Source organism: Hylobates moloch, unplaced genomic scaffold (genome assembly GCF_009828535.3).
Source record: "Hylobates moloch isolate HMO894 unplaced genomic scaffold, HMol_V3 SCAFFOLD_4, whole genome shotgun sequence".
Taxonomy (NCBI): Eukaryota; Metazoa; Chordata; class Mammalia; order Primates; family Hylobatidae; genus Hylobates; species Hylobates moloch.
Genome location: NW_026652279.1, coordinates 173,304,911 through 173,327,926, shown reverse-complemented (window position 1 = coordinate 173,327,926; position 23,016 = coordinate 173,304,911). Strand labels below are relative to the sequence as shown.

The 23,016-nt window shown below is 40.5% G+C and overlaps 1 protein-coding gene across 1 annotated transcript in view; it reads left to right on the top strand.

The window, feature by feature from the left end:
• TUBGCP3 (tubulin gamma complex component 3) overlaps positions 1-23,016 on the top strand; it is a 96,582-nt gene that overhangs the window by 34,208 nt on the left and 39,358 nt on the right. Inside the window, exons 9-13 of the mRNA XM_032151344.2 lie at positions 4,071-4,139; positions 4,494-4,626; positions 6,297-6,463; positions 22,416-22,526; positions 22,848-22,956. Of these exons, the coding sequence (XP_032007235.1) occupies positions 4,071-4,139; positions 4,494-4,626; positions 6,297-6,463; positions 22,416-22,526; positions 22,848-22,956 (589 nt within the window). The remainder of the gene's footprint in view (positions 1-4,070; positions 4,140-4,493; positions 4,627-6,296; positions 6,464-22,415; positions 22,527-22,847; positions 22,957-23,016) is intronic.

Genomic DNA, 23,016 nt, shown 5'->3' with positions numbered 1-23,016 from the left:
CACAAAATCAACACAGGATAACTAAACCATTATGTAGATATTTTATTCCAGGAGATGGATTGATCATCACTATAGTAGTATCATATTATGTTTTATAGCAGGGGTCCCCAGTTCCTGGGCTGTGGACCGGTACTGGTTCGTGGCCTGTTAGGAACTGGGCTGCACAGCAGGAGGTGAGTGGAGGGCGAGCAGGCCTGACTGCCTGAGCTCTGCCTCCTGTCGAATCAGTGACGGCATTAGTTTCATAGGAGCGTGATCCCTGTTGTGAACCACGCATTCAAGGGATCTAGGTTGCGTGCTTCTTATGAGAATCTAATGTCTGATTATCTGAGGTGGGAACAGTTTTATCCCAAAACCACCCTGCCCCCCCATCCCACCCTGGTCCATGGAAAAAATGTCTTCCACAAAACCAGTCCCTGGTGCCAAAAAGGCTGGGACTGCTGTTTATAGTACTGGAATTTAGAGCCTCTTCTTTTATCTCCTTTCTCCTTATTGATTATCATAGCAGCCTTCTAAAATGATCAGGGCAAGCATTTATTGTCCCCATTTTGCAGATGTGAAAATTGAACCTCAGCAAGTTTAATTGATTTGACCAAGATGCCCTGACTAGTAGATGGCAGGTATGGACCAGGGTGTGACGTGTCACTCTGTTCCAAAGCTGTCTCTGTTCTACTTCCATTTCCTGCTGTTTGAAGTCATTGCTCTGTGCCATCCAGTTGCTGAAGGAGTGATGGTTTATCTTGTTTGAAGAGCCAGCGTGTGCTCTCAGTGGGGTGACCGTGTGCCCTAATTTATGCCTTGCATAATTTGTGTCCTGTGTCAGTATTACCAGTGCCCCCAATTAACCTTGGAGGTGTCCTGGCTGTAGACATACCAAATGGAGCAAAATCATATATGAACGAAGATACTGTTTTGTAAGTGTGAAATTTACATGTGCATTTAATAAACCAAGGTGGAAACAGCCTCTGCTAACCACAGGCCTTTTCCCTTTGAGTGTATGTGGCGCTGCCATGCTCTGCCTGCACTTCCACTCTTCTGGTTGTAGACTTCTCAGAAGCTGACTCACATACACCTGTATATAAATACTTAGATTCTACATGATGGATAATGATTTGGTTATTCCAGCAGGTTTTGTTTTTGTTCTTTTTTTTTTTTTTGAGATGGAGTCGTCTCGCTCTGTCACCCAGGCTGGAGTGCAGTGGCGCAATCTCGGCTCACTGCAAGCTCCGCCTCCCAGGTTCACGCCATTCTCCTGCCTCAGCCTCCCAAGTAGCTGGAATTACAGTCACCCGCCACCATGCCTGGCTAATATTTTGTATTTTTAATAGAGACAGGGTTTCACTGTGTTAGCCAGGATGGTCTACGGTCTCCTGACCTCATGATCTGCCCGCCTCGGCCTCCCAAAGTGCTGGGATTACAGGTGTGAGCCACCGTGCCTGGCTGCATATTTCAGGAGGTTTTTAAAAGCTTTGATGTATTTGTGTGTCTGCCCTCCTGCCCTGGGGCTGGGATGGAGTTTTGGTAAAGAGTGATGCTGTGCCTGAGCAGATTCCATGTCGTTTTCTCTGTAAATATTACCTAAGAAAACTGACCTATGGTTTAGTAAGCACCTTTGTGCCCACCCTGTGCCAGGCGCTTGCCCTACGTTACCGCATTTATTCTTCCTCCCTATGTAGATGAGCCGAGAGGTTCATACCGTCGGGGGCTGACGCGTGGCAGTACCTCCAGCGGGAGCCCTGGATTTTTACCCCCTGGTCTGTCTCATTCCAGACTCTAGGACTTTTCTTCTTGCACACCTCACTTTTGACGTGTCCTTTTGTGTCTACAAAATTAGCATGTTTTATGTTCATTTTCAAACTTGAAAATGTTTACATTTGTCTTAGTCCACAAACCATAAATGCAGTAAAATACACTTATAGGTGACTGCTGATATATTTTAAAAATACACAGAAAGATATGCAACCTACATATTTACTTAAAGAAAACAAGTTTGAAAAATAATTAAAAAAAAAAATTTTTTTTTGATGGAGTTTTGCTGGATGAAACTGAATGAGAAAGAACACAGGTTTATCCCTTGCAGGCTGCTTCTGCTGTAGGCTCCTTGAAAAGCAGAGCTGCCCCCAAGCATCGTGGAGTTACATCCCACAGTTCATCCCTGAAGGCTCTTGCCACAGGACTGGATGCAGGTGTATGAGGGTGCCTCTTCTAGCTTCTGATTCCTGTTGTTTTGACCTGACTCCTTTCAGTATTTTTTTTTTTTTCTTTTTTTGAGACAGAGTCTTGCTCTGTCACCCAGGCTGGAGTGCAGTGGCGCGATCTCGGCTCACTGCAAGCTCCACCTCCCGGGTTCACACCATTCTCCTGCCTCAGCTTCCCGAGTAGCTGGGACCACAGGTGCCTGCCACCACGCCTAGCTAATTTTTTGTATTTTTAGTAGAGACGAGGTCTCACCGTGTTAGCCAGGATGGTCTCGATCTCCTGACCTTGTGATCCACCTGCCTCGGCCTCCCAAAGTGCTGAGATTACAGGCGTGAGCTACCGTGCCCAGCCTCCTTTCAGTATTTAAGATTGGAGATGTGTGGAAAAGTTCTTACTACTAATAGGGATCAGAAGGACAAGCAGTGTAAACAGAACAAAAATTAGGAGGATTGGCATTGAGCTGCCAATTTTTAAATTTTGTTAATTAAAAGCATGAAAGAAAATTATATTTTAACCCTGAATATTTACAGGGGATATAATCTTTTTTTAATTAATTAATTTTTTTTTTTATTATACCTTAAGTTCTAGGGTACATGTGCACAACGTGCAGGTTTGTTACATATGTATACATGTGCCATGTTGGTGTGCTGCACCCGTTAACTCGTCATTTACATTAGGTATATCTCCCAATGCTATCCCTTCCCCCTCCCCCCACCCCACGACAGGCCCCAGTGTCCAAGTTCCCCACCCTGTGTCCAAGTGTTCTCATTGTTCAATTCTCACCTATGAGTGAGAACATGCGGTGTTTGGTTTTCTGTCCTTGCAATAGTTTGCTCAGAATGATGGTTTCCAGCTTCATCCATGTCCCTACAAAGGACATGAACTCATCCTTTTTTATGGCTGCATAGTATTCCATGGTGTTTATGTGCCACATTTTCTTAATCCAGTCTATCATTGATGGACATTTGAGTTGGTTCCAAGTCTTTGCTATTGTGAATAGTGCCACAGTAAACATACATGTGCATGTGTCTTTATAGCAGCATGATTTATAGTCCTTTGGGTATCTGCCCAGTAATGGGATGGCTGGGTCAAATGGTATTTCTAGTTCTAGATCCTTGAGGAATAACCGCACTGTCTTCTACAATGGTTGAACTAGTTTACAGTCCCACCAACAGTGTAAAAGTGTTCCTATTTCTCCACATCCTCTCCAGCACCTGTTGTTTCCTGACTTTTTAATGATCACCATTCTAACTGGTGTGAGATGGTATCTCATTGTGGTTTTGATTTGCATTTCTCTGATGGCCAGTGATGATGAGCATTTTTTCATGTGTCTGTTGGCTGCATAAATGTCTTCTTTTGAGAAGTGTCTGTTCATATCCTTTGCCCACTTTTTGATGGGGTTGTTTGATTTTTTCTTGCAAATTTGAGTTCTTTGTAGATTCTGGATATTAGCCCTTTGTCGGATGGGTAGATTACAAAAATTTTCTCCCATTCTGTAGGTTGCCTGTTCATTCTGATGGTTCTTTTGCCGTGCAGAAGCTCTTTAGTTTAATTAGATCTACAGGGGATATAATCTTAAAGGATCATTCTCTAAAGTCACTACACTTCATGAAAACTATACCATATATTTTTTTTTTCCATTCCTCTTCTGCAAAGTTCATGCTTTTTGTACTAAGGAACAACACTTTTCTCATGTTATTAAAATATATATTGTGGTGATTAAGATGATTAGAAGATTATTGACAAAACCTGAATTTAAGTCTTGTAGCAGCCCACCTGAACTTTATCTAAAAGCATTATACCTTTCCACTTAAAATCAGTCAATGTGTAATGAGTGTGTCGTGCTTTAATTATATTTCTCCTCCAAACAGAGCTTTTGTGCCGCCTTGCACCAGGAACTCAGAGAATACTATCGATTGCTCTCTGTTTTACATTCTCAGGTAAATCTTTTATTTTTATTTTTATTTCTTCATGATTCAAAGTGTTACAAAATTGAAGCTATATAGACTGTTTAAGTTCCTTCATACATTACTTTTAAAAGACAGCAATATTTTTCATAATATTATTTGTAAGGTTTGAATATCAAGTTTCAGTGTAGCCTAGAGCCAGTTAATTGCCAATTTTCAGGGTTCTACCAGTTAAAGGTAGCTTAAAAATACTGTTTTTTTTTAAAGGGGACTTTGGCTTCATTTTTATGAGTATAATCATTTTCTTATATTCACGTGATGTAGGTTAAGAAGTGTGATCTATGTAGTTATTTGTACTTAAACATTTCTATCTTTATTGTTTTTTAGCTACAACTAGAGGATGACCAGGGTGTGAATTTGGGACTTGAGAGTAGTTTAACACTTCGGCGCCTCCTGGTTTGGACCTATGATCCCAAAATACGACTGAAGACCCTTGCGGCCCTGGTGGACCACTGCCAAGGTCCCGTGCGCGTCTTTCCCACGCGTGTCCGGCACTCGCTTTGTTTCAGAACTCATTTGTAGGGTGCGCCATCCAGGCTTGCTTTTGTGTCCTGCCCTTTTTTATCCTTAATGGCCATGTTGATTCAATAGGAATCAATAGATAGGAACCAAGAGGGGACGTAACCAGTTGCCAGTGTGGCCCAGTATGTACACGGTAGAAGCTCGGGCTGGCATTGAGATGGAGGTGGGAAGGAGGAGGGTGGGAAGGAGGAGGGTGTCTCGTGTTTAAAGATTTCTCTCTTGCGTGGTCCTTGGTTACGGCTCCCCATGGTGCTTGCTGCTCCCTTGGTCGCCTTTCCTTGCATTTTGCTTTTTGCCTTTAGTCCTTCTGCGGTCAGGGACCATGTTGGTGACTCTCGGTCAGATGTTCCCGTATTTGCATGTCTTGCTTTGGCCTCTCTGGCTCTTAGGTTCTGTATTGCTCGTTGCGTTCTGACATTTTTTCTCATTGTTTGTGCTACCTTGGCCAAGAACCTCTTTGCCTTTTCCCTTGTTTGTACCATTGAGATCCTAGTAGCAGTTACCTCTTAGGGTTGTTAGGACGACATGAGATGGGCAAGCCGGCCATCTGCCACACAAGAGTTCCCTTCTTAACTGCCATCCTCTGCCTGGGGTGGTCCCCAGAATCTGCAGGGCCCCATTGGTCGTCTTGCTGTCTGCACACCCTCCTCTCACCTCTTGGCACTTCCCTCAAAAAAGAGAGAAGTGGAGCACGGTAAATAAACGCCAGCGTTTTCTCCAGTTCCCAGCACTCCTCCGCAACTGGATCCCCCAAACTCCTCTGTCACTTTCTGTGTCCAGCGGGCCCCTGGGGTCCTTCACTCTCTTCACTCTGCTCAGCCTGTGCGCTTGGCCTTGGCGCTGTAGGGACTGTTGTAAGAGCTGCTGTCCGATCCCCATATTCAATCTCACACTCCCACTTTGTGTACACACACCAGAGCCATCTTCTTAAAATCAGATCCTGTCACTCCTCTCCCTAAAATCTACCAGTGGTCTAATAAAATCTTGAATTCTTAGCATAACATAAGAACTCTTCGTGTGCTTCTATTTCCAGACCGGATTTTTGCCACTCGCAGTCCTTCATACTGCGTAGTTCTGGCCAAGGCCCAGGGGGCCTCTTCTCTCTACATAGAGTGGTGTTTCTCACACTGTATGTTGTAGCCTGTTAATGTGTTATGAAACCAGTTAATGGGTTGGGGCTAGCATATCATACCAAAAAAAAGTGCAAATATTGATTCATAGAACTTTTGTTTTTCATATATATTTGTGCCCTCCATTGCACCATGAAGCGTGAATCTTAGTATGTCTCAAGTAGAAAAGGCGTGAAAAGTTATATGAACTTTAGATTGTGTAGCCAGCAATTTTTTTGCTAGTTTTTGTTTCTGAAAAATTCGTCAGCGGTCCTAAAGAGAAGAGTGACTCACACACTTGTGTAAAGCCAGGGTTGGAGTCTGGTTTCTGAATCATGACATGTTACTGCTGCTTCTAGGTCCAAAATGGTATTAACTGTAAGAAAACAAATGCTCTTTATCTCAATTGCTTGGGCGTCTTTGGTTAGTATGAGGTGACTGGTGTGTACTATGAGTGTAAATGTGGATGTTTTTGTGTATTTTCCTCCATTTCTCCCAGGAAGGAAAGGAGGTGAGCTGGCCTCAGCTGTCCACGCCTACACAAAAACAGGAGACCCGTACATGCGGTCTCTGGTGCAGCACATCCTCAGCCTCGTGTCTCATCCTGTTCTGAGCTTCCTGTACCGCTGGATATATGATGGGGAGCTTGAGGACACTTACCACGAAGTAAGGATTGGTGTTCGGTTCTGAGACTTGGATTTAAAAAGCATGGGCACGCCCTTATGCTGTTTCATTTTTCCCGTCATGATTACCATATTCTCCTAACAGGAATGCGACTGCACTTCAATTGAATACCATATACATTTTACACAGTGCCTCGACAGCTGGTTATCTCACTGAACAGCAGATAAGTTCATGGGTTCTTTGGTTAGTGGAGAATTGTCCCAGTTTATTCCTCAGCAAGGTGGAATCACTCGTCCGAGTTTACTAGCACATGGATGGCAAAGCAGGACGAGGCCTCCTGAGTCTGGGGGCAGTCATCATGGCAGATTCTGCTGCTTTGCCATGATTACTTTGCAAACTCACTTTGGTGCTAACAGCTTAATGAAACAAGTTAGTTGTATATGTACCTATTGAAATATAGTCAGTTCTGTAACAGCATATGCTGCTTAAAAATCACTGTTGTGTAATAAATCACACGATAGAAATGATAGGGCTTTTGGTGGAAGGTAGGGTGAAGGGCACCACACTCAAAAGCTTTGTCAGTAACATTAAAATAACAGAAAGTCAGGAATCTAACAAAAGTTGTAGCACAGTTTTACACGTTAAAGGTTAAGAAATACATAAGCACTGCTATAAATATCACATTGGTCTTGGAAAAGCCCTGGCGTTTGCTTGTGGGAGTGGGCTGTCAGGACCGCAGACTGTGTGTGGTGGGAAGTGGCGGAGCCCTGGCCATCTGAAACAGGTATGCCTTGTGTGGGCGCTGCTGGCTGCAGTGGCGTGTGTTCTCCTGCCGTTTCTCATGGATGAAATTGCAAATAAGCATGAAGTTTGTATTACGTTCAATTTGTTTTCTAATTTATTGTTTGTGCTGTTACAAGTTGTTTTTAAAGCAAGCGTTGGGGCAGAAAGTCTCTCTGGTGCTCTGTGTGCTTTTGAAACACATGGGCGGCATGGCGTGTATGCATCTGCGTTGGGCGAGTTGCTCAGCCTGTCTTGCAGCGCTTTCCCGATGGTGTGTGTAGTTTTTCTTTATTACTGCATGTTATTTCACAGTAGGGACAGATCTGTTTTTATCTGGCCACTGTCCTATTGATGGAGATGATGTTCTTTGTAGTTTTTAATCTTATGAACAGTATCAAAATGAATATCCTTTTATGTGTCTCCCTGCATGTATTTATGAGTTTCTCTAAGGTGAGTTCTGGGAGGTGGGATTGCTGGGTTGTGGGGATGCATTTTTTTTTTTTTTTTTTTTGTGAGACGGAGTCTCGCTTTGTTGCCCAGGCTGGAGTGCAGTGGCGCAATCTCGGCTCACTGCAAGCTCCGCCTCCCGGGTTCACGCCATTCTCCTGCCTCAGCCTCTCCGAGTTAGCTGGGACTACAGGCGCCCACCACCACGCCCGGCTATTTTTTTTGTATTTTTAGTAGAGACGGGGTTTCACCATGGTCTTGATCTCCTGACCTCGTGATCCGCCCGCCTCGGCCTCCCAAAGTGCTGGAATTACAAGTGTGAGCCACCGCGCCTGGCCCTACACTCTTAAGCTCTGTACCTTTTGTTTAAATCTAGGTTATTTTATATTTTTAATTTTTTATATGCAATTTGTATTAAGCCACTATCCAAGTCAAGAAATAGCACTTATCAGTACCCCTGTTGTGTACCCGTCGTTGTCCCCTTCTCCTTAAAGGTAAACTTTATACTGACCTCTGACACTCTAGGTAGCTCAATTCTTATTTTAAATTTTATATAATGTTCAATGTTAAAATACATATACATGCCATCTATAGAGGTATATTTGGTATTCATCATTTAAATTTGAATCCTTATTTTTAGGTCTTTCTGGAAAATATCATAAAATTATTCAATTGACAAAGCTCTAGACTTAATTTTTCAAGATTAAATGGAGACTTAAATTCTTGTACTATTTAGTTTTTATCTATCACCATGGTAAGGTGCTAAGGACATGTAGGTAACAGGCGTTTCCTTTGGTAGAGTGAGGCTTGTCATTTTTAATGCATTTATGTTCAGTTATTCCATAATTACAGGATGAGGTGAGGTTTGAAAGCTGTTTAAAAACCTGTGCAATTGATTATTCAGAATGCATATTAAATCTCCTGACCATTATCACAATAAGCCAAGTTATCTGCGTTTAAAACATTTGTTATTTAATGAGTTTATGGGAGTCTAAGTGATCCTGTGGTTAAGAAAATGAAAAATCAATGTTTTATTTTCAGAACGTATGTTCCTTTCATACTACTATGATTTGTTACTCTCAGCCATGCTTAGTGATGTAGATTTATGAGAAATACTTTGACCAGCTTGTACACTGGAAATAAAAAGTTCTGTGTGTTACTGTTTTCAGTTTTGAGGTGTATCTTCTTATCCATTATAATTGTACCCTTCAGAACTAAAAGATGATATTTTAAGGCAATCTTTAAAAATTAGGATTATAAAAGGAAAGTTTACCTTTTTATTTAATTAAAGAATCTGTATCCTCTTCGTTCAATAGTTAGTATGTCAGTTATAGTATGAATTTGGGCGATTTTAACTTTTCTAATGATTGCTGATCAATTGATAAACCTCGTTTTCTTCAGAGATTGGAGTGGGAATTGTCTGAGTTTTCATACAATTAGGATACATATTGCTAATAATTAGAATAAAAGTCAAAGCCACAAGCTGGCTAATTGTCTTTTTTGACTTTAGTACCTAATTTGTAATTTGCGATATTTCTGTCTTGAGAATAATTTAGTTGGCATATTTTTCATAACAAGGTTTTTAAAGTACTCCTTAGTTGAACCACCAATTCATTATATTTGTCTGTGGTTTTTTTTTTTTTTTGAGATGGAGTCTTGCTCTGGCACCCAGGCTGGAATGCAGTGGTGTCATCTTGGTGCACTGCAACCTCCGCCTCCTGGGTTCAAGTGATTCTCCTGCCTTAGTCTGCTGAATAGTTGGGATTACAGGCATGTGCCACCTCGCCCAGCTAATTTTCATATTTTTAGTAGAGGCGGGATTTCACCATGTTGGCCAGGCTGGTCTTGAACTCCTGACCTCAGGTGATCTGCCCGCCTCGGCCTCCCAAAGTGCTGGGATTACAGGCAAGAGCCACCACACCTGGCCATTTGTCTGTGTTTTTAAAGGAGTCCTTAAAGGTACCGCCAGTTCTTTATTGATTCTCTGCCTTATGTGTTATTCAGGCCTGTGTATTCATTTCCTTTCGTGATAGTAATGATGGGACTGAAGAGTTGATAGGGAATGCAGAGGAAATTGGGCAAAAACTGATAAATTGATTTTTCTCTGTACTTTTTTCTTTAATATGTTTAAACTTTGATTCATTGGGGTGAGACAAAAGCAGACCCTTAAGACTAGTGTGGTTTAAATTTGGCAAACTTTTTTGAAGAACTCTTGTTGCTTAGAATATGTATAAGGCTAATGTTCATGTTTTATTTATTTAAAAAGAATGCATGTCTATTGAGTATAATATTCGAATCAGCATCTCAAATTATTAATGAACTTACCTCAGGTCTTGCCTCATTGGCAAAGATTTTCACTTTTAAATGTTTTCCTTTTGATTTAATTTTAGACTTAGAAAAGTTGCAAGAATTAATGCAAAACATTCCCAGGTGTCCTTTCCCAAGACCTTCCGAATGCTCACAGGCCACTACATTGATGTCATCGTTCCCAGGTGTCCTTTCCCAAGACCACCTGAATGCTGATAGGCTACTACAGTGATGTCATGATCCCTGTCTTTTTTTTATTTTAAAGGTTCTGTATTTACTGACGCATGTACCTAGGGTCTGAGATTAGATAGAGCTTTAGGAAGTTCATGACTTGTAATTTTTAAATTTGCTGGTCATTTTGTCCAAATAGGTCTTTACACCTGAGATACTCGTTTGCTTCACTAATTTTGCTTGTAGGTTTTTTCAGAAATGCGTCTTTACACCTGAGATACTCTTGTTTGCTTCACTAATTTTGCTTGTAGGTTTTTTCAGAAATGCGTTATGATTGATGGAGCTAAAATTAATCTTTCTTGACATAAAGTATATTGTGTTCTTTGCCATGGGTCTGCTATGTTTAGTACTGCAATACCAGTGGGCTTATACCACCTACCGGTTTATCTCATTGTAACTTATCTGACTACTTTATCTCTGTGGGTTAGAGCTCAAGAGCTTAGGTTCTGAAGTCTGATTTGGGTCTGGCTGTTGGCTTCAGGTTCTGATGACTGTATCCTGGGCAAATACCTTCGCCTCTCTGGGCCTTCCCTTCCCCATCTTCCAGATGTGTGTATGATAGTGCTTGTCTGGTGCGACTTTGTGTATGTGTGAGGATTACATCAGACCAATAGGAAGTGTGTAGTATATCTGCTGCTACTTTAAGGAGAACATTGGATAACATTTGAATATCTTCTGTCCCTAAGATGTCTGTGGGCGCTGATTTGTTTGTAGTTCTCTGACATCTCTGTTTTCTGTTAGACCCTACATTTATAAATATCCATTTAAAGTCTCTGATTAGTTTTGGGAAGGTTCTCTTTAATTTACTCTAAATATTAATAACATGTTTACCATAAGAATTTGGTGATTTAGACAGTTACATTGTGTGTTTGATCACTATGTAATTAAAATGTGGAAATTTTGTCTCTTTGTTTCCTCTATAGGTTTTTTCCTCAGTTTCCCTAATGGGAGTCATAACTTTGTTGTAAAATTGCATTTTTTCAAGTGTGTGGTTAACTAAATAGCTGTAACTGAGCTTTATAATCATTCATCTCATAGTAATTTATTGTATATCTATATAAGAAAATGCTTTTTTTTATAATAAAAGTGCAAAATATCAATAAAGAGATAGAAATTGTAAAAAAGAGCCAAATAGAAATTCTGGAGTTAAAAAGGACAATTACTGAAATGAATGAACTCACTAGTGGGGCTCCACAGCAGATTTGAGCAGGGAGAAGAAAGTCAGCAAATTGAGTTTAGGTCAATTGAGAACATCCATTCTGAGAACAGAAAGTTAAAAGAGGGAAGGAAAATGAACAGAGCAAAGAGACTCAAATTTGATGAGAAACATTAATCTACACATTCAAGGGGCTCAGCAAACTCTCAAAAGTAGGATAAACTCACCACAGCAAAACACATTTAGGTTGAATATCTCTTATCTAAGATGCTTGGTACCGGAAGTTTTGGAATATGGATTTTGGAATGCTTGCATTATACTTATGTTCAGCATCCCCAATCAGAAAATCTGATATCAGAAATACTGCAATGAACATTTCCTGTCAGTGTCATGCTGGTGTCCAAGATGCTTTGGATTTTCGAGCATTCTGGATTTCAGATTTTGAGATTAGGGATACTCAACCTATATAACCCAACTGTAGAGAGACAGAGCAAATCTTCAAAGTGCAGGTGGGAAAACCCATAACACAGAAGGGATCCTCAATAAGATGAATATCTGATTTCTCATCAGAAACCGTGGAGGCCACAGGGTAGGGGAGAATACATTCAAAAGGCTGAAAGAAAAACCATGATGACTCAAGAATTCTGTATCCAACAGAATTCCCATTCAAAAATGACGGTGAAATCAAGACATTTCTTGAGAGAGAAAACTTGAGAGAGTTCCTAGAAGCATACGGACTACCAAAATTGATTCACAAAGAAATAGAAAACCTGAATAGACCTGTAACAGGTAAAGAGATTGAATCAGTAATCAAGAAACTTCAGCAAAGAAAAGTGCAGGAGCCGATGGCTTCTCTGGTGAGTGCTACCAAATATTTAAAGAATTAACAGCAATCCTTCTCAGATTCCTTAAAAAAATAGAATAGGACGGAATACTTCTTAACTCATTTTATGAAGTCAACATGATACAACACACAAAAACTACATACCAGTATTTCTTAGGAATATAGATGCAAAAATCCTCAGTAAAATATTGGAAAACAGAATTCATCAGCATAGTAGAAGGATTGTACACCATGGCCAAGTGGGATTAATCCCAAGAATGCAAGGGTAGCTCAATATAATCAAAGTCAGTCAATGTAAGACATCTTACTAAGGCAGTGAAAGGAAAAATGATCAACTCAACTGATGCTGAAAAAGCATTTGATGAGATTCAGTACCCTTTCATGATAAAAAAGCAGTCAAACTTGGAATAGAAAGGAACATAACTAATAAGGGGCATCTGTGAAACAGTAACAGCTAACATCATGCTTAAAGATTCCATGCTTTCTTCCTAAGGTCAGGAACAAGACAAGGATGTTCACTCTTACCACTTCCTTTTAGCATTGTTGAGATGCTAATATCTGGCCAGGATAATTAGTCAAGTTTTTTTGTTTTTTTTTTGTTTTTTTTCAAAGGAAAAAGGTAAAAGCATCCAGATAGCCAGATTGGAAAAGAAAAAGTAAAACCAGCTGGGTGCAGTGGCTCACAGCCGTAATCCCAGCATTTTGGGAGGCCAAGGCAGGAGGATGGCTTGCAGTCAGAGTTTGAGACCAGTCTGGGCAACATAGCGAGACCTTCCTCTCTACAACAGATTAAGAAAAAAATGAGCCAGGTGTAGTGGTGCACACCTGTAGTCCTAGCTTCTTGGGAGGCTGAGGTCAGAGGATCATTTGAGCCCAAGAGGTTGAGGCTGTAGTGAACTATGATTGTACCACTGCAGTCTGGGTGACAGAGTGAGACCATGTCTCCAAAAAAAAGTAAAGCCATTTCTGTTCACAGATACTTGGTCTTATTTATAGAAAACTAAAGAATCCACACATACTTTATAATAAAGATTATATACAGGTAGAGAGGTGTATGTATAGCTGTCTAATGTATAAGTTCACCACATTGGCAGGATACAAGCTCAAAAAAATCAGTTATAGTTCCATATACTTTCAATGAATAATCCAAATATGAAATTAAGAAAATAACTCCATTTAAAATACCATTTAAATAAGTTAAATACATAGTAAAAAATTTAACCAAGGAAGTGCAAGACTTGTACTCTGAAAAGGATAGATCATTGTTGAGAGAAATGAAAAAGGCCTAAATAAATGGAAAGACATTCTGTGCTTATGGATGGAAGATTTGATATTGCTAAGATGGCAGCGCTTCCCCAACAGGAGACACACTTTCAGTGTTTGATATTGTTAAGATGGCAGTACTCCCCCAACACGAGCCACACTTTCAATGCAATGTCTATCAAAATTCCAACAGCCTTTGCAGAAATGGAAAAGCTGATCTTCAAGTTCACAAAGAAGTACAAGGGGCCCTGAGGCCAAACAATCTTGTAAAACAACAAAGTTGAACAAACTTTCTGATTTTAAAACATGCTACAATGCAAGGTAATCAAAACAATGTGATACTGGCATAATGATAGACCTCTGGGTCAATGGGCTAGAAGCGAGAGCCCAGAAGTACATCTTCATTTTTATTGATTTTCAATAAAGGTGCCAAGATGACTCAGTGGGGATAAAAAGCATTTTCAGCAAATGATAACGGGACAACTGGATATCTACATGTAGAAGAATGCATTGGGATCTCTGTCGTACACCATATATAAAGATTAACTCAAAATGGACCAGACACCTAAATTTAAGGGCCAAAGTTATAAAACTTAGAAGAAAATATAGTGGTAAATTTTTGGGACCATGGATTTGGCAGCAGTTTCTTAGATATGTCACCAAAAGCACGAACAATGAGAACAAGTAAATCAGGCTTTATCAAAATAAAAACTGTGTACATTAAAGGGCACTTTTGAGAAAGTGAAAAAAAAAGAGTGGGAGAAAAGTATTTGCAAATCACTTACTTGATAATGGTCTAGTATCCCATCCCAAATACATAAAGAACTATCACAACTCAACAAGAAAAATCACCCAGTTTAAAAAGGATTTGAGAAGATATTTCTCCAAAGAAGATACAAAAATGGACAGTAAGCACAGGAAAAGATTATCATTATAGGGAAATGCAGATCAAAACCACAATTAAATACCACTTCACAGCCATTAGGTTCGTTAACAAAAACAAACCAACAGCCAGAAAATAACAAGTATTGGCAAGGATTTGGAGAAATTGGGAACTGCATCGTTGCTGGTAGAAAGACAGAATGGTGCAGCCCCTCTGGAAAACAGTTTGGCAGTTTCTAAAAAAATTAAATATGGATTTACCATGTGACCCAACAGTTCTAGGTATATACCCAAACAAATGAAAACATGCATTCATCTAAAAACTTGTCCATGAACATTCATAGCAGCGTCATTTATAATAGTCAAAAGTGAAAACAGCTCCAGTGTCCATCAACTGGTGAATTGATAATAAAATGACGTATATCCATACAATGGAATATTGTTCAGCCTTAACAAAAAAATGAAAATCTGATACTTGCTACAGTGTGGATGAATCGTGAGAACATTGTGCTCTGTGAAATAAGCCAGACACAGAAGGCGATATATTGTATGATTCAATTGGTATGAAATGTCCAGAATTGGCAAATGTGTAGAGATAGAAAGTAGTTAATGTTGTCAGGGACTGGGGGTGGGGAGGCAGAGAGGAATGAGTGACTGCTTAATGGATGCGGAGTTTCTCTCCAGGCTGATGAAAATGTTCTGGAGTTAGATCATAGGAATGGTTGCACGACCACGTTGTGAATATACGAAAAGCCACCGAGTTGCACACTTTAAAATGGTGACTTTTATATTATGTGAATTTCCTCTCAATAAAAAAAAAATGTAGAAGTTCTGAAAACACAAACGCTTGGTGAGGGATGCCAGCTACGGTAGCTCCTGTGGCTCCTTTCCCGGGTCTTCGCCCACCCTGCTAGGTTGAGGTGCTCCTGTTCACCATGGAGTCGCTGTGCCCAAGTAGGGCTCTGTAGCTCTCAGCCTGCACATCTGTTTGCCACACATGGGGCCTTGCAAGAGGGTTTTTTTTTTTTTTTTTTTGAGACAGAGTCTTGCTGTCGCCCAGGCTGGAGTGCAGTGGCGCAATCTCGACTCACTGCAAGCTCCGCCTCCCGGGTTCACGCCATTCTCCTGCCTCAGCCTGCCGATTAGCTGGGACCACAGGTGCCTGCCACCATGCCCGGCTAATTTTTTGTATTTTTGGTAGAGACGGGGTTTCACCATGTTAGCCAGGATGGTCTCAATCTCCTGACCTCGTGATCCACCCGCCTTGGCCTCCCAAAGTGCTTGGATTACAGGCGTGAGCCACTGCGCCCGGCCACAGGAGTTTTAATGTGGACTGATGTGGGCATGAGGATTTCCGAAGTCCCGTGGTGTTTCTGCTGTGCACTGAAACTTGAGGACCCCTGGCCTGTCCACCCTCCGATTCCCTGCAGCAGCCCCCAGAGTCGGGCGGGAACCTGCAAAGTTTGTTCTAAAATTGAGGTGATGGGATGCGGCTGAGTTTAGAGTGCCACCTCCTTCCACACCAGCTCTGCACACTCACCTCCCTTCCACACTCACACTCCTCTTTGCAGTAGTGCAGGCTCTAAGAAATTCCCTTGGAGGGAAAGGGTGGGAAGGGAGTGAGGGATGAAAGACTACAAGTTGGGTGCAGTGTTTACTGCTCAGGTGACGGGTGCACCAAAATCTCACAGATGAACTTACTCATGCAACCAAACACCTCCTGTTTCCCGAAAGCTATGGAAATAGAAAATTAAAAAAAAAAAAAATTCTCTTAGAACTCTGCTTTATCTAGTGTGTCCAAACTGAATATCAAGTCAGTGATGTGGTAATATGCGGGCTTATTTTTTAAATAAATAAATAAAATTTAACACATTAAGAAGGATTAGTGCCTATTTCAAAGCACCTGCAACAGCTTAACATGTGATGTGAAATGTATGGTTCCTGTTGTTGACAAAGGCACGGGTACTGTGGTTTGTTAGTCACATTTATAATTGAAGGAAAAGATAAATTTCAGATAGAGGTTAGTGAGGTTAGTGAAAATAAAGATGAGATTATTTTTCCTCCCAAGTCCACAGGCCCCTGCTGTGCTGTCTGTCTGTGGCCCTGGTTAAGGGAAGCCCAAGTTGGAACAGGACCCAGGGCTTTTCTTTGACCTGGGCTTTTGCAAACATGAGAGATGCATGGGCTGGGCATGGTGCTGGTGTGAGAGCTGCACCTTCTGTAGTGACCCGAAGCCTGAATTCACCTTGACCTCCAGTTCCTCCTGCCTAGGAGTCGGTAGATGCCTGTTGAATGGGAACGCAGTGCGTCTCCCTCTTGGCTGTGTCTGTCCAGACCCTACTGCTATTCCTCAGGGACTTCCTTGCATTGGGCTGCTGCCAGTCTCAGGGATCTCTTGGTCTCTCTGTTGATGGCCCAGCAGAGCTCATTCCATGTGTGAAGGCTTTCTCTCCTGTCTTCCTTCCTGGAAGCTCTTTGAGTGCCGATCAAGGCTGAGCACTGCACTGCCTCTCTGCCCAGCTGCCTGTGGGCTTGGCTGATTGGCAACTGCAAGATGACAGAAAAACTTCCAGGTGACATCTGGGCTTTGCTATGTCTGCCGTGGTGTCATTAAAAGCTGCCTCTAAGTCTAACATCTGGGATTTTTCCTTTTAACAATAAAAAGGATATAGACTTTTAGCCCACTAGTGCTAAGAATGGTATCTAAATTTTATTTTGTTTTTATTTTATTTATATCTTGTATATTTGCAAAGGCAGACAAAAGTAGAGGGCTATAAGAGTTTGGAAGGTATTCCGAATGATTAAGTTGGAAAGCACTTTCAGCATTTGGGGAAAAAGTTTATATTTTTTGCTCTTAAATGTAGGTACTGTAAAATAAAACCAAGTTTTTCCATTGTGTTACCACTGTCTAGAGAAGCTGCATGGTGAGTCCTTTCTGTAGCTAACCTTGCTTCTTCCCCCGTAAACTTAAGGTAAACGAGTTATGCCAATATATTCAAGTTACAGGCAAAACCACTCAGTTTCCATTTGCCCTTTGGATAGTAAAGATTAGGGGCTTCAACTAGCAGCAAGAAAAGATGGATCAAGTTAAAATTAAACTTGCTTTCAAAATTAGATTTCCAGACTTGATTCAAATGTTTACTTAAATGCTGCGATAATATTCTAAAACTCTACATTCTTGAATTTGAAGATCCACAAAGTATGGATAAGACAGAATATCTCTGGATCTATTTAGCACTCTTGCTGTGTTACTGAAATTTAAAAGTTTACCATATAAAATATCTTACTATTTTGGAATTTTTATGCCATACCTCTTGAAATATTGTAATTATAAGTTTACCTTGTAAATTATACTTTGTTGTACAGAGAACCTGACCAATTTACCCATTCCCCTGGTCCAGTTGCCATCTTATCGTATCTAAGTGTGGCCTTAGGAGAAATCTCTTGGTAGCTGCCTGCATGATTGGCAAGTTGAAGTTGGAATTTTTTATGGTCTGTATTAATGGATCTGATTCTCAGAAGTTGCTTGCTAAGAAAATTACCCTCTTCATTTCTGTTTTTAGTAGGGAGGCCTTGGCATTTGTCCAGCAATTAATGAGAAATCATGGTACAATTATGTTTTATTTTTTTTCTTAATTCTTTCTGCGTTTGACATAATGGTGAAAATTAAAGAACCTTGAGTGGAAAATGCCTTAGTAAAATAAAAGCGTATCGCAATTATATTCTGACCTTGGTTTTTTTCCCTCTATAACTCTGTATTTTTCACAGAATTAATTATATTCTAAAGCGTACCCAAGCTCTCTGCTTGCTACGAGATATTTGCTGCTGGGGTGATTGCGTGCTCCTTTGCCCTTAGATGAAGCAGTGCTTTCATAACTTCTAAACGTGCCTGAATTGCGTGAGGTTTTTTATGGTTTAAATTAAGTTTTCTTTATTGTTCATACTGATAAAAATCCGGCTGTACTCCGACTATTAGGATAAATTAGTGTGTTGTCTGTAGAAACGAGCTCTTCTGTCTAACTGAATAACAGACATACAATTTATATGCAGTTAATCTAATCTATAGCGTGGCAAGCTACAGAGCAGTCCCAGCATGAGCACGGTGACTTCGTCGCTGCCGAGATCACTCACGGGGGCTTATTTCTGTCATGGACAATTTAAGTCTATGTTAAGGTGGTGACGCCTCCGTGATAGTACTGCTGTTTACCCCTGAAGGGTAATATAGATCACAAAAGGCTAAAATAGATCAGTGAATGCTTCAGTCATTTAAATTGATACTTAAAGATAAGACATTTTAGTTGAAAATAAACGTAGCAGCCTCTTCCCTATGGTCATAAAAATGTTGGCACTTATTCATGTGCCTACTTATGCAGGAGATTGGCTGTACATAATTGATACTGTCTAGCCCTTAAAAGGATCAAATAGAAGATCTTGACATCATTAGAATTTTGTTTCCTGAAATACTTACTGTTGGAAGTAGATTTCTGTGAAAGAAAAAAATTCATTTTTAGTTGGTTGCCCTGGGAAAATGATGTTACTTAAAAAAAGCAACAACAATTTACTGGTAGCATGTGTTCAGTAGTTGGCTAGAATTACTTGATTCTTTTATTAAACAGTGTTTTTTTTTCTAATAGAAAAATATTTGCAGTTTAAACAATGTTGATCACATAAGCACATACAGAAGATAAAGTTAAAATTTTCCAGTAACCCTGTCAGGACCAGACTCATTCTGTTAATATTTGTATATACTGATTTTTTCTGTGTATTTGTGTGTATCGTATGCATAGTATTTTGTCAACTTGTTGAAGTAAATAACATTATTTTATGCCATTAAATTTTTTTTTTTTGACACCAAGGCTTATTAAAATGATCTCTGAAACTCTATTTTGTGAATATAATCTTCCTGTGGTATACAAGGGGAATTGGTTCTAGGACCCCTGTGGATACCAAAATCCACACATACTCATGTCCCGCAGTCGACCCCATGGAACCTGTGGGTTGAGAAAGCGGGCCTCCCATACGAGTGAGTTTCACACCCCGAGGATGCTGTGTTTCTGTGTGTGCCTTTGGTTGGAAAACATCCACCTATAAGTGGACCCACACAGTTCAAATTGGTGTGATTCAAGGGTCAGCTGTATATGCGATTTTTTCCTGGGAAGAACTATACTTCTCATCAGATTATTGGAAAGGGCTGTGGTAGTTAAGAACAATCTATTTTTAATGACTACATGGTAATATTTTGTAATTCATTTATATATTCCCTTATTTTTAAGACATTTAGCATAGCATATAAGTATAATATATGCTGATGAAGAATATTTTATTCCAGTAATGCAACTATAACATTTTATTCAGAGTTTATTCATATTCACAAATGAGACTGTCCTGTAATATTTTTGGTATTTTTCTAATCACATGTGCTAGTGTTATGCCAGTTTCATGAAATCAACTGAGGCCATCCTACGTGTATTTCTGTCGCCTAGAGTACGTTAAGCAACCTAAGAATTATGTCTTAAAAAGTGTTAGTAGCCCTGTTCCTTAATGATAGCATTTTATATTTCCAGTTGCTTCTGAAGATACTGTTTTCAGGGTCTCCTCTCTCTTGCTTCTTGGGTTACTTTTGACCATTACATTTTGCTAAGAGATCGTTAATTTTGTATTGCTATGTAATTTTTAAAGATATTTGGGATTTATGGAAAGATCACCAAAAAGGCACTTTGGGTGTGATATGACTGAAATGTGTTTTACAGTCTGACTGGAGAACTCAGCTGCCATGCATCATAGGGCAGTGCCGAGTCTTAGGCCTTCCGGCTTTTAATTGAAAACACTGCCAAGTGCTGAGGTCATGGTCCCGGTGCCATTTCTCCCTCAAAGGAAGTAGAGCTCCTTGGAGAAGTGGCTGATTCTAGGTATTGGGAGAAACAGAGCTAAGCCTGGAGCACCGTCTATAGCAGAAAAGCAGGGCAGACCACTTGGGTCCAGTGTGAAGGACTCAGGAGCGGCTGGAAGAGGCTCCCCCTCCCCACATAGGAGATGGGGAGCCCCAGGAAGAGCATAACTGTGATGGAGGAAGCACTGGATATGCTTAAATCCACGCTCTCATGATCATAAAAAACGAGTTGGTCATCATCGGAGAATGTAAATAGAGGCATTATCAGATGCTTCCTCAGTGTTTTTTGATATAGTCAAATGATTTCCTCTTTTAATCTGTTGATATAATTAATTATGGTGATATTAACAATTCCTGATGAGGCATCCTTAGCTCAGAGGAAAGGATGGTGTATTCATTAAATGGGGCTGGCTCGGCCAGTAAAGAAAAAAATGCCATCCAGGAGAAAACGTCGACTTCCCCCTTATAACATACTGTGTGCCAGGATTATACCAAGTTCCAGAGGAATTAAAGATCCAGGTAATAGGCCGGGCATGGTGGCTCCTGCTTGTAATCAATCCCAGCACTTTGGGAGGCTGAGGCAGGCAGATTGCTTGAGCTCAGGAGTTTGAGACCAGCCCGGGCAACATGGTGAAACCCTGTCTCTACCAAAAATACAAAAAATTAGCCGGGCATGGTGGTGTGCTCCTGTGGTCCCAGTTACTTGGGAGGCTGAGGTGGGAGGATGGCTTGAGCTGGGGAGGCAGACATTGCAGTGAGCCAAGATCATGCCAGTGCACTGCAGCCTGGGCCATAGAGTGAGACCCTATGGTCTCAAAAAGAAAAAAGATCTAGGTAATAAAAATAACTCTAGAAATACTGAAAACATGATGGACAATATTTTCATAATCTAGGAATGGGAAGATCTTAGGAAGACAGGAAACTCAGAAACCATAAAGGAAGACTTGACATTTATCTGTATATAACAAAAAATAGATCAGAACTAAAATATGGACCATATTATAAACAATGGCAAATAATTAACTTGGAAAAATTAAATCTTTAATATTTAATGATTCACAAATGGTCACTATTCCTAATGTACAAAGAATTTTTGTATATTGATGAGAGAACAAAATGAATAGAAAGATGGGCCAAGGGCATGAAAAGACCATTCACAGAAGAAGAAAAGCAAATGGCAGTTAGAACTATGAAAATATGCTCGGCTTCATTTTTGGTTAATGACAGCAATATAGGATAACCATGATTCCACCTAACTGGCAAAATCTAAAACGAGCCAGGATGCAAAAACAGGACATCTTGCCTGTGGGAGCGTCAGTCTACACAGCTATGTGGAAAGGAAACCTGGCATCGTCTATAAAAACTAAAAGCTACTTCAATTCAGCAGTTGTGCTTTTATAAAACAAGTTTATAGAAATGAAAGCGCAATTCTATTAGGGTATATGACTGAAAAATGAGAATGGCTTCATCATTATAGTGGCAGATAAACTGGAAGCAACAGCAATTGAATTCTCTCCTTACTGCTCAGTTTCCTTTCTAACAGCAGTGATGTAGGTGCCTGTCAGGGTCAGGGCAGGGGAGCTGCATGCCAGTGAGGAAGAAAGCTCCTGAGCACAGATGGTTCCCGGGGGAACCACACAGGGGTCACTTCTACAGTGCCACCTGGCTGGTGTCGGCCCCTCGTGCACGTGGGTACATGAACAGCAAGGTCTGCCCACAGAGCTTGGGACTTGTTTGTGAACAGAGGACGCCAGCCTGGGCACCTCTGTGTACCAGGCTTTGGGGCTCTGCAAAAGAGAGACTGCAAGGGCAGGCAGACTGATGGGAGGAGATACACAGCTGCTGCCTGTGAGGGAGGGGAGCCCCAAAAGCCTGCACTGTTGCTGAGAAAGAGTTCCGTGCCGTCCAGGAAGCCTCAGTGTTATGCTGCAGAGGCACTAATGGACATTCTGAGTCTCCAAGGAAGATATAACTTGTTTTTGTTATACTTTAGTTTTAAAAGTTTAGGAAATACAGAGTTCAATTTAGAGAGATTTCTGTGTTTCATACAAGTTTTATTATATAAATGGGTAAGACTCCCTGTGTCTGGAGAACTTGGCTTTCTAGAATAACTTACTCTTTGATGTTGCTGTTGGTTAATATTTTGCCATAAATGTCACTCTTGAACGTTTCCATGCCCCTTTGCTTTCAGTTTTTTGTAGCATCAGATCCAACAGTTAAGACAGATCGACTGTGGCACGACAAGTATACTTTGAGGAAATCGATGATTCCTTCGTTTATTACGATGGATCAGTCTAGGAAGGTAGGATTAGAAGAAATTTTTGTGATTTTGATGTTTTATGGCTATGTATGCTTAGATTATGTGACAAAACCAATTTTCAGTTAAAACTTCATGCGTTTTGAGATTGTTAATGTTCTGGAGGTGAAGTAAGTGCATGTTAATTGAATACATCAACATAGTATGTGTTCAGTATATCTTTGAGTTACTAGAATTTGCTCCATACTCTAGCAGATGCTCTTGTTAGTTTTCAATCAATAGCCAATTTGTAGCTTACGAATATTTGTAGATTTGGGCAGTCGTTTTAAATTTACATAAAAGTAATCAGAATGTTTTTCTTTTTAGGTCCTTTTGATAGGAAAATCAATAAATTTCTTGCACCAAGTTTGTCATGATCAGACTCCCACTACAAAGATGATAGCTGTGACCAAGTCTGCAGAGTCACCCCAGGACGGTATGATGATGCTGGTGGGGTGGTGATGATGGCAATGGTGTGATGATGATGATGATGATG